The sequence below is a fragment of the Cnephaeus nilssonii genome, assembly GCF_951640355.1.
Source record: "Cnephaeus nilssonii genome assembly, chromosome: 19".
Taxonomy (NCBI): Eukaryota; Metazoa; Chordata; class Mammalia; order Chiroptera; family Vespertilionidae; genus Cnephaeus; species Cnephaeus nilssonii.
The window spans coordinates 13,665,856-13,677,853 of NC_137090.1; the positions used below are offsets into that span (position 1 = coordinate 13,665,856).

The 11,998-nt window shown below is 41.6% G+C and overlaps 1 protein-coding gene across 1 annotated transcript; it reads left to right on the plus strand.

The window, feature by feature from the left end:
* Window positions 1–262: 262 nt before the first annotated feature.
* On the plus strand, window positions 263–11,672 carry LRRC37A (leucine rich repeat containing 37A; the record flags this gene model as incomplete). The annotated part of the gene is made up of 7 exons (XM_079798659.1): window positions 263–340; window positions 2,459–2,590; window positions 2,849–2,976; window positions 3,833–3,937; window positions 8,594–8,643; window positions 11,396–11,450; window positions 11,532–11,672. The coding sequence occupies exons 2-7, from the start codon at window positions 2,488–2,490 to the stop codon at window positions 11,670–11,672; spliced, it is 582 nt and encodes a 193-aa protein (XP_079654785.1). The 5' UTR covers window positions 263–340; window positions 2,459–2,487.
* Window positions 11,673–11,998: the final 326 nt, after the last annotated feature.

Genomic DNA, 11,998 nt, shown 5'->3' on the forward strand with positions numbered 1-11,998 from the left:
TCGATATGAGAGAGAGACATCCATCTGTTGCCTCCAATACTTGCCCTGACGGGGGCTGGGATCCAATCCAAGACCCTTCATTGTGTAGGCCGATGCTCTAACGATGGAGCAACTCTGGCCAGGGCAGCCCCAACAATTCTTTTCTTCACAGCTCTGTGGTAGCCTTGGCCTACCAACTCAAGTAACTCCTTTGCCACTAATTTACTCTGTGTTTCCATTTATAGGATCTTACCTAGCCATTTGACCTGCTGCCTCTGCCAATTTAAAAATAATATTGAGACTGTTGCCAAGACAGTCAAACTGCATTGTGATACTGAATGTCTGAAAAATATACCTTGTGGTGAGTCTGAATTGCCCAATGATAAACTTCTAAATTTTTATTTGTTTTAATTTTTTATTTTTAAGCGATGATAATAAATTTTTAAACAAATAATGTAACTGCATTGTTTTTATTCACTCATTCAGAGTTCAACTGCCTAGATTTCTAAGAACTACATCTTGCTAAAAGTCAGATAAAGAACAAGAGAGGAATAGAAGGGGAAGAATGGAAGGGGGAAGGGAGTTAACATTAATGGCCACATAGTGTGTGCTGTGCTCTCTGCTTGGTGCTTTACTTCCAAATGAGAACTTGTTCATTAGTGTGTCAGTTTGTAAACTGGTTTTGTATGCATGCAGTTTCAATTGCCCTTTGCCTTGTAGGACAGGTATAGGTACATTTTTATTTCATTTATTTTTGCAATTTTATAAAAAGAGTACAACTGATGCTGTTTTATTTGGAATCTGAGAGTTTCTGGATCCATCCCCAGAAGCTGCTACTCAGCCCTTCTAATGGATGGGAGGGCTCTTGCATCCTTAGACCAGCGGTCGCCAACCTGTGGTCCTCGGACCACTGGTGGTCCCTGAGGTCTGAAAGGTTGGCGAATGCTGCTTTAGGCCATTCAGCTCTGAACTTGCTCTGAAACACAAAGTTTTCTATCCACCAAACACTCAGGTGCTTTTAAGTATTTTTCTACATATTAAGCTATTGGCACTACTTGATAACTTCCAAAATGTGCTTTCATGCCCAGATAGCTTGAATATGGGTCTCTGTCAGTGATCTGGGACACATCATAAATAATAATGCTGTTGCTTATTTTTCAAAACAATGTTTTGACCAATTATATTATTCCCTTTTACCTCAAGGGTGGGCAGAGCATGCATTTTAATCTCCTTTCACAGGTGAGTAAAAACAGGGTCAGAAAGTGCTAAGTGCTGTCACTGGTGCCAGGTCTCTGGCTTCAAGTTGGGGCTCTCGCAAGCCCACGCTCCTCCTTCCTCAGGGCCCTTACCTCCTCCTCTGGCCCTCACCACCACCAGCAATACTTGTAATTTTTCTGGAAAAAAAACAACCCAGCTGCCCAATGGTACATTTGACCTTCATGCAGTCAGAAGCTTTGGATGGTTCCCCACATGAAACTGAAAATATAAGAAATGACATGAAATGAAAGCAAAGTAGGCAGCTGACAAAAGTTGCTCTTTCCACCCTAGCCAGTTTTGCTCAGTGGCTAGAGCATCGGCCTGGGGCCAGAAGGGTCCCAGGTTCCATTATAGTCAAGGGCACATGCCCGGATTGCAGGCTTGATCCCCAGTAGGGGCATGCAGGAGGCAGCCAATCAATGATTCTTTCATCATTGATGTTTCTGTCTCTCCCTCTCCTTTTTTCTCTGAAATCAATAAAAATATATATTTTTTTAAAAGTTGCTCTTTCCCCAAGTATTATTTCATAGATTTATTGAACATTCCACAGTGGCACACAACCTTGCACATTTCTTAATCTACATCCCAGATGCCCGCCTAAATTTAAGCGAAGAGCAAGAGTGGACATAGTGTTTTTTTCTGTATAGAGCCTTCTGTTATGGGGGCTGGGATGTGTGGGAGCAGGGACCAAGCTAAGGAATTGGTGGGTAAGTGGAGAAGGGCGTGTCCAGATGAGGACCTGTTAGCAGTGGGCGTTAATCCGGGACCTCTTTGATGGTAGCAAGAACACGAGCTCCCTGAAGAGTGGAGAGAGGAAGCCTCTGGCCCTCACTGCATCTCAGGCAAGACAGGATGGGTACCCGAATGTGGGGAGTCACAGTAGGTCTTCAGGTTCTCACTGAGTGGGTCCTTCAGACTTGGCTTTTCTTCAATAACCGGCAATTGGCCCTTGGGGACCAATGGAATAATCCTAAATATAGCTACTATATTCCACACTATGGAATGTTCTCAATAAATAACCACTTTTTAAAATGACACCTTTTCTCCTTTTGTTGTGTTGACAATAATAAGTTTAAGTTGGGATTTATTTTTCTCCTCTCTAAATGGCACTCAGATATTTGCTGATTCCCAATTTATTTGACTGGGATGTATGGCTGAGGACTGAAGAAAAGCTGTCCCATGAGTCTTTCATTATCAAAAGTGGTCTCTTCTTTTTTGACAGATGAGGAACTACTTATAGAAGGACCATTCATGAAAATACTACAAGGCCGGAAGAACACCGGCACTGAGCTGACTATTAAGCCAGAGAGGGCATCCTCAGACAAAAATGGAGACAGTTCATCATCCCTAATGCGTGAGCAGCAGCTAGACTCTAATGATAAAAGTGATGTTATGCATGCACCAAATTACATATTGCCCTATTTCTTGGAGGAAAATCTAGAAAATCTAGAACTAATGTTATTACCATTCACTAAACTTCCCTTTTCAAATGTACAAGATGGAGACATGTCCCTGAGTCATTTGATAAACAACAGAGGAAATCTTTCTCTTAAACCTGAGTTTTCCCGTTAAAGTTACAAAAATAAATTGAGGAAGCTGTTTTCTGGAACAGGCCCCCTGAAGAAGCCGCTCAGTAAACAGCAAGAAGAAAATGTTTCCAAGGCGGAGCAGGCTACGGATCAAGGGAAAAAGCAGAGGCTGAAAGCTCAGCGTGAACGGGAAGAGGAGGAGCCCAATGAGGTGAGGACAACTCCCCAAACATACGACCTGGACTTCTAGGCAGTTTAGGACGCCATGAAAGCACCCAGGCAGGAAGGCCAGGGCGCCTGGTCTGAATCTTGTCTTAGCCGTCTGACTTTGGCTAAGACAGCGATCCCTCCTTTGCTCATTTGGAGAACAGCACCACTGTTCCTAGGGTAGACGAGAAAAGATAAATAAGTTGTACAAGAAAATGCTAATGCTCAGATTACATAGCACATTAGATTTGGTATGTTCTTTTTTTTTTTTTTCCTTTATCTTTTTAGATTTGGTATGTTCTTTAAGAACCTATAAGCTGCCCTAACCGGTTTGGCTCAGTGGATAGAGCGTCGGCCTGCGGACTCCAGGGTCCCAGGTTCAATTCTGGTCAAGGGCATGTACCTTGGTTGCGGGCACATCCCCAGTAGGGGGTGTGCAGGAGGCAGCTGATTGATGTTTCTCTCTCATCGATGTTTCTAACTCTCTATCCCTCTCCCTTCCTCTCTGTAAAAAAATCAATAAAATATATATATTTTAAAAAGAACCTATAAGCTATTCACCTGAAAGAATGGGGTTTTAGAGTAGTAGTTAAGAATAGTTAGCCCTGGCCAGTATGGTTCTATGGTTAGAGCATCGGCCCATGCATAGAAGGGTCAAGGGCACATACTCGGATTCCTGATCCCCTGCCCTCCTCCTCTCCTTTCTACTCTCTCTAAAAATCAATGAGAAAAAAAATCCTCTGGTGAGGATTGACAACAACAAAAGGAATAGTTAGAATAGGCTAGAGAATAGTTTGTTTTTATCCTTTCCATCTTTGTTTTTTTTTTCTTTTAATGCATTCTTTGTTTTTATTTTTTAGCTCACAAAAGAAGTGCCAGGATATGGCTATAACAACCATCTCATCGTGGCAATAATTGTGACTGTAGTAACAATAATTTTTATTGTAATTTTCAGTCTCATTGCGGTAAGACAATAGTCGATTCAATTTCCAAAATATATTCTGTCTTTAGAATAGATTCAGAACCCATAATCTGAAAATCAAGGCCATTTTCCTACTGACTCCTACTTCATATTCCTCTTTAGCCATGAGCACTGATATATGCTTTGTTCTTTTACTATAAATTATATTCCAGGGATTTTATATATATATATATATATTTTATTGATTTTTTAACAGAGAGGAAGGGAGAGGGATAGAGAGCTAGAAACATTAATGAGAGAGAAACATCCATCAGCTGCCTCCTGCACACCCCTCACCGGGGATGTGCCTGCAACCAAGGTACATGCCCTTGACCGGGAATCGAACCCGGGACCCTTGAGTCCGCAGGCCGACGCTCTATCCACTGAGCCACACCGGTTAGGGCTATTCCAGGGATTTTTAAAGGAAGCCCACCCCACTCCCAGAGACCTCTGTGGAAGTGAAATCAAGATAACAAGCCCCTAGAATAGTTAGAAAAATTAAGTTTAATAAGCCAGAGCTGACATGATAGCAAAATTTCTTCAGTTCAAAATGGATGATGTTAATTTGATGTACCCACCAATTACTTACTCTCTATCGCTGATTTCTTTCCTTGTTGGCTGAAGTGAGGAGAGAGATAGAATCTCCACCTCATGGAGCAATGTCACCCTGGAAGAAAGGACACAGCTAAAAGATAAAAGTGTGATCTTATCAATTCATAAGATTTACTCAGCAGCTTTCTTCTCCAGTGTGTAAGATATGGTGTAAATAGGTTCAGTTGAAAAACACAGCAACCTAAATCCTGCATCAGGCTTCTTTAAAACATGTCATAATAGAGTCACCTGTTCCTGGAGCTTGCCTGTATCCCTTTTGTTCAATGACATATGGTGTATTTTCCCTACAGGCAGGTTGCTAACATTAAAGAGTGATTTACTAAGCTGGGGATCTTGACTCTACCCTACTATCCAACCTAATTTACCTTTGCAACAGTCATGGCAGCCCTCCATTCAGCCAAAGCAGCCCCTCACCATAACCCCGCCACACCATGCCCATTCCCACTTTTGTTTGTGCCTTGCCCAGCTAAAATCCCCTTATTTTGCTCTGTCTGCAGAAGTCCTATGAATCTCTCAAAAGCCAGTTCAAGTTCATCTTTCTTCAGGAAATCTTCCCTGAGTACTCCAGCCCCACTGGTCTTACTCCTTTCTCTATGTTCTGTCACCATTTTTTTTTTCAGGGTAATAGTGAGGCATTCCCCTCCCCTGAGAACTTAAAAATATGGTAAACAATTTTTTACTCCCCATCATAGCCAATTTGGTTCAGTGGATAGATCGTCGGCCTGTGGACTGAAGTGTCCCTGGTTCGATTCCGGTCAAGGGCACATGCCTGGGTTACAGGCCCGATCCCCAGTGTGGGGCATGCAGGAGGCAGCCAATCAATGATTCTCTCTCATCATTGATGCTTCTATCTCTCTCTCCCTATCCCATCCTCTCTGAAATCAATAAAAATATATTAAAAAGGAAAAAAGGTGGCTCCCCCAGAGAGAAATACTAAGGTGAACATGTCGTAGAGCAGAGTCGAGTTGTGTAAGGACCAAATGGCTTCCTGGTCTATCAGACTTGAGTAAAACCGATGGATGTATTAACTGCTAAGGAGAAACATGCCTATGTGCAGTTGGTCAGCAAAAAGCAGAGGAAAGGTGAAGAAGAGCCCAACTTGAGCATTGCCCATCGTAGCATTGCTTAAGTGTAGCGATGGCATCTCAGGCAGCAGATGTGGAGAGTCAGGCCCACTAGCCAGGCTGTGCCTGTTGGGGAGACAGATGGATCCTGCTCAGTCCTTTCCATTAAACACTGGATCTAGCTGATTCCTTTTGTTCTAATTCTGTTCTCACCAGTAGCCTTCTGATGGTTGCTTTAGTGTGCCATGGTGGCCTATCTCTACTGAATGTGTTTCCTTGATCATGTAGAGACAGATGCTGTCTGTGGAACAGATGTAGTTCTCATCGTCAGGTCATAATCTGGCATTCTGATTTTTTATTTTTATTTTTTAAAATATATTTTATTGATTTTTTACAGAGAGGAAATGAGAGGAATAGAGTTAGAAACATCGATGAGAGAGAAACATGGATCAGCTGCCTCCTGCACGCCTCCTACTGGGGATGTGCCCACAACCAAGGTACATGCCCTTGACCAGAATCGAACCTGGGATCCTTCAGTCCGCAGGCCGACGCTCTATCCACTGAGCCAAACCGGTTAGGGCCTGATTTTTTTTATTAATCCTGTGGTATTGATAAGGTGAGACATCCCCTGAAGGAAGAAGTGAGTTCTCTCTTGGTGAGGACAGAGGCTGATTTCTAAGCTAGGAGGCTGGGGACTGGCATGGGGATCAGTTTGCCAAGGCCTCTGGGAAGACAGTACCTGGCCATTGCCCAGACAGTACCCTCTGCATCTCCACGTGGCAGATGGCCCTTTGCTTTGTTGGAATTTCTATAAACTCCTATACTGCACTCAATGTCTATATAGTTTAACTTTACATTTATATATATGGTTTCATTATTTCCTCTCCCCACTTAGATGATAAGCTCTTTGAGGATGTGGACCATGCCTTGTTTTGTTTTGTAGTGGACAGTAATAGTGTTCAAAGGCAGAAAGATGAGGCGTTTTGTCAATTTCACAATGAGGACTAATGCAACTTAATATTTATTTGAAGTAGCATACAGAGTCCAGCAATAGACAGACCCATGTGTTCCTAAGACTTTTGAAATGTCATCTTTCAATATTCTAGTCAGTGAAATATAATTAAATGGAAATCAAACAGCTACTTAACTATTTGAGGGAGAAATAACAGCAGATCTCTGTTTCTCACCTTAAACCAATGTATTTACGTAAATGTAAAAAAAAAACACAAAAAAGAACTCGTAAAAGTACTAGAAGAGAAACAATACTTTTGTAAACTGGTGGTGGGAAAGAGCTTTTTGAGCCTGATACCACAGGTAGAACCCTTTGATAGATTTGACCACTATGACACCATTAGCAAACTTGGCACTAGTTTATGCCAAGCATAGGATGAAGAATTTTCCATATAATGTCTGATTCAATCCCTACAATCCTGTGAGGATGATAGTAACACCCTCTTCCATAGATGGAGATCAACTGGAGGCCCCAGTGGCAAAACCAAAAGCAGAACCCCATTTTGCCCGACTGCAAAGCCTGTGCTTCTTACTCCACTGTTCTGTCTCCTCAAACACAAAAACACTGGGGCGTATTTGAAACACTGAAACTCAGAAAGCTACGGAAAGGAGTAAGATAAACGGACAGGAAGATGATAAACAGTCAAGGGGAGAAGAGGGCAAGGGCTGTGAGGAGGAGGCTTTGTACTAACAGTCTGTCACCATACCTGTCAGTCCTCTCATGGCTTACTGGGGTGTAGGTTTGGTTAACAAGGCCTTTGTCACCTCGTGGTATGAAAGTAGTCTCTGGTATTTTCAATTCCTTTTTATAACATTTCTTGTTATTTATAAGTTTTTAAAATCTGTCTACCATTCATTTTGTTTTCAGTCTGGTTGACTGTTTACCCCCCACACAAAGATGCAATTGTTTTAGAATCTTTTATTGAATGACTCATTCTTCTCTGATCTAAAATACTCTCTTTGTCTGGCTTCTATTCTGTTGATCCAGTTATTTTTTTTTTCTGTACCAGTAGCAGTATCACCATATAGTTCCAATTCTTCTTCATATATTTTGATATCTAGTAGGATAAGCTCCTGCTTTTTTATCTTGTTTCTCATACATTTCATAGCTATTCTTGCATATGTTTCCTATTAAATGTCAGCTGGCCAGTTTTTGTCTTTTTTTTTGGGGGGGGGGAGGGTTGTTTAAAAGCTATCTTGGAATTTGAATAGGATCGAACTGCATTTGAAAGTTAATTTGTGGAGAATTGACATGTTTACAACATTCCAGGAGCATGGACATTCTTCCTAATGTCCTTCAGAAGAGTTTTGATGTTTTCATCACATAGGTCTTACACATTTTTTTTGTTAAGTTTATTCCTAGGTACTTTCTGTACTTTCATTGATATTGTAAATGGGCTCTTTCATTTTTTAAACTAGTTATTTGTGGGATATAGGAAAGCTATTGAGGTTTGCATGTTGATCTCTTGATCATGGATTTAGCCATCTTACTGAATTGTTGTAGTACTGCCAATAACATTTTAATAGATGCTTTTGGGATTTTTAGGTTATACATCATCTCATGTGCAAATATGTTTTATCTTTTTTCAATACTTCATTTTTTAAAATTAAATTGATTAGGACCTCCTAAAAAATGATGAATAGTAACAGTAATAATAGGCATCCTACTCTTGTTCTTGGCCTTAAAACAAAGCTGCTATGTAGGTTTCTGGTAGATACTTTTATTTTATTTTCCTACTTCTAAGAGTTTTTTGTTAGGAATTATCTGCTGAATGTTCTCTAAAACAGCCAATAAAATACATTGCCAGCTGCATGCAAAATTCTAAGTTAGGAACTATGGAACAAAAGAGTCAAAGGACTACTCAACAGAGTTCCTGTCAAAAAAGTTATCATCTCACTTAAAAGGGAACAAATAAAGATTTAGAGATAGTGGTCATTGTGATGAATAATCATGATGTTTTCTTCCAAAACAGATTTATTGTCATAGAACACCATCAAAGGAAAGGAAAGAAGGAAGCTCAAGGTAAGTATGAGTCTGGCAATTTTTAAAGTGGAATTTTGAAAGTAGAGGAGCTTCTTCTCCCCATAAGGAGCCTGAGGTGACCCCTGAAAATGGTTCCTCATTCACGTGACCCAGAAAACCCCCCAAATCAGGCAAATCAATAGGTTTAAATCTCCATGTTCACTTTAAGAACACTAGTGAAACCCAGCCACCATGGCTCAGTGTTGAGCGTTGACCTATGAACCAGGAGGTCACAGTTCAATTCCCAATCAGGGCACATGTCCGGGATGAGGGGTCAGTCCCCAGTGTGGGGTGTGCAGGAGACAGCCAATCGATGTTTCTCTCTCATCATTGATGTTTCCATCTTTTTCCTCCCTCTCCCTTCCTCTCTGAAATCAATTTTTTAAAAAAGCCACCAAACATCTGAAGGATGTCACTTTATAGAAGTAATGTGTGCCATTCTGTTGTTAAAATGGTGGAGTTAGTAGATATGCCCAGGCCAAAGAGTAGGGCTAGATGCAGGGTCGGTGGCCCAAAAAGAATGCTCAATTTTTGCAGAGCGTAGGGATGTAGATGTAGATTCTCTGGTCTTTTAGCACATCTAGGTGAACAAAGCTCCCAAGATGCGGCACAGAACTTACAGAGCTCATGGGTGGATTAACCCATAGATATGTTCTCCCTGCTACATTGAGATGATCCTTACTGAAAAAGAACACATTGTTCCTAAAGCAGAAGAGGAGGTTGCACAGAAAAAAAGAAGAAGAAGAAAAAAAAAAGATATCCCAGAAGAAACTTAAGAAACAAAAGCGTATGGCCTGAGAGTAAATTCATCATAAAATAAATACTAATAAAAGTAAAAAAGAAAGAAAGAAAAAAAAAACTAGAGAACTTAGAACTTACCAATTTCAATCTCCTCATTTTCAATGAGGAAACCACCAAATTTGGAAAGAATACTTATTTATCCTGATGCTTTACTTGGATTTTGCAAAATCAGCTCCCAGCCAAAGCTGAGATAGAATGGGACTGACATGCGTCTGCTGTCACTGGTCCTTTAAGGAAGCGGTGCAGAGGGAGAGGTCTTGGTTGGACGCGTTTCTGCTGGAGGCACTAGGGAAGGGGTAGGGAAGGCCACATGGCCTTAGGGTAAGGACGCTAGTCTCCTTCAGGCTGATGAAAGATAGAATATGTGAGTTCTTCCTGTAAAATAGCAGGAAAACGTCTCATCCTGTTGGTTTTCAGGCCCCTACTCTATATCCTTTATCCAAACCTCATAGAATTTTAACTGGGAGAGACCTTAGACAATAGTTTGTCATTTTCTTTAATAAAAAGGAAATGGAGAAGGGGAAAGAGAAGAGATCTTGCTCCAGGGTCACACAGCTAGTGTTAACGTAAAAACATTCAAACCTGTAAAGAATTTTTGTGAGTTTATTTGAGCCAAACTATTGACAATTGTCGGGAAGCAGAATCTCAATGGACTGGGATAATGCTCCGCAGAATGGTGGTTTTCACCTATTTTTTATACATTACAATCAAAGGAGGAGATGTAGACGGGTTACATGAAATCCATGGGTGATAGAGAGGTGGGAGAAAGCAAGGCGGGGTGGGGGTGGGGAGAACCTCTGGGATTGGTAAAGAGTAAAATGATAGACTCAGACTTCTTTTACTTAGGTAGGTACAGGATAGTTAACAGTCAACAATTAACAAGATAACAATAACAATGAAGGAATTTGTTGTGCCCTGAGGGGTCCGGAGAAAGGGAAGTTACAAGTTACCCAGACTTTTCAAGGATACGTTTATCGTAGATGCAAAAAGACAATAGGCACAGTTAAGGTAAAGATTGACCTTGTCAGGGAAGATACCAGCCTAGGACGAGACTACCCACCATCACTGCTTTTAGTGAAAAGTTTAATTTCAGACCATCCTTTGTGGTTACTTTAGGTCTTAGAGTTTGCAAGACTGCCATGCAGGCCCTGAGCTTGTCAGGTTAGCATGGCCCCTTTCGTCCACACTAGTGTCAGAAGGAAGATGGCTCCTTTCCTGTTGGGGACTTCTCCATTGATTGTGCTGTGCTTGGGCTGTGAGGTGCATTTTATGTCACAGCTCGGTACGCACATACCACACAGACATAAGTAGTTTCTAAAGCAAAATTATTATGCAGTCTGATTTTTTTTCTATTTTGTTTGTATTCAAAAGAGAACCTTTTGTGTTTTGGTGCTGGTTATGACCTTTAATCTGATTTCACAACTCATCAGTGACAGCCTGCAGTATGGAAGTCAGCAAGCTAGATAACCTGGCTAGTTGGACTCGGACATTTAGTTGGTGTGATTTAACGTATGGGATAAAGCAGCTAGCAAAATAAAAGCACCCCCCCCACACACACCCTGCCCCAGCAAATGATGCATGTGAGACACAGTCTAAAGGGGACCTAAGTAAAATGTTTCTGCCCAGTGTGTTTCTGCTTTTTTGCTTTCACTGCATGAGGGCACTTGGTCAAGGGCCAAGAAAGTGAGTGGGGCTGAAAATCCTGCCTATACTCTCTGCCAAGCCGCATACAAAGGTCTCCCCAGAGACATTGTGGGGCCACTTTAAACACAGAGAACTTCTGGAAGTCCAGCATGCAAGGAATCATTTTCAAGGTCTCAGGTCTGTGGTGATTTTGCTCGTGAGTATGGACCCAGGTGCCCATTTAGTCCTCATAAGACCAGAGCTATACGTGTGAGAGACATGGAAATGGCATGAATCACTAATTGTCAGTATGCGTTTTTCCTCCAAGGGGCTTTTTTCCATTTTTCCAGCATATGAGATGGTCACCGGAACACAAGATGCAGGTAAATTTGAGGAGGATAAAGTACTGTGGGGGGACAAAGTAGGAGGGACACAGAGCTCATATTTCCCTGTCTGCTCTCTAGGAAGGCGGTTTCTGGAAGAGGCAGCCGCTTTGGCTGAGGGATATACATAGACCTCTCAGTGCCACACGCGTGGAAGACATGGCACGGGAGCTACACGACAAGGATCCGGCCACTGAGGATGAGCTGTTCTACAAAATGTAAATGATTGGGAACGATTTCGAATTCTTGTCAAAAGTGAGGAAATAATGAAGTTTAATTGTTCCTTTCAGGAGTAAAAGCCTTGGCCTTCTTCTCGCTCCAGGTTGCGTGGAGAGTTCTCAGTGTTGAAGGTTGCTGCTACAGACCCTGCGGCCAAGAGCCCAGCGAATGAGCACCTGCCACCCAGCGAACCCCATCCTCAGGCTCCCTGAAAATTTTATTGACCTGTGTGTACAATAAATATTGTTCTTTTTTTTTTTCGTTCATTATCTTGTGATTTTTTTTTTCTAGCTTTATTGAGGTATAGTTGACAAATAATAAAAAACACA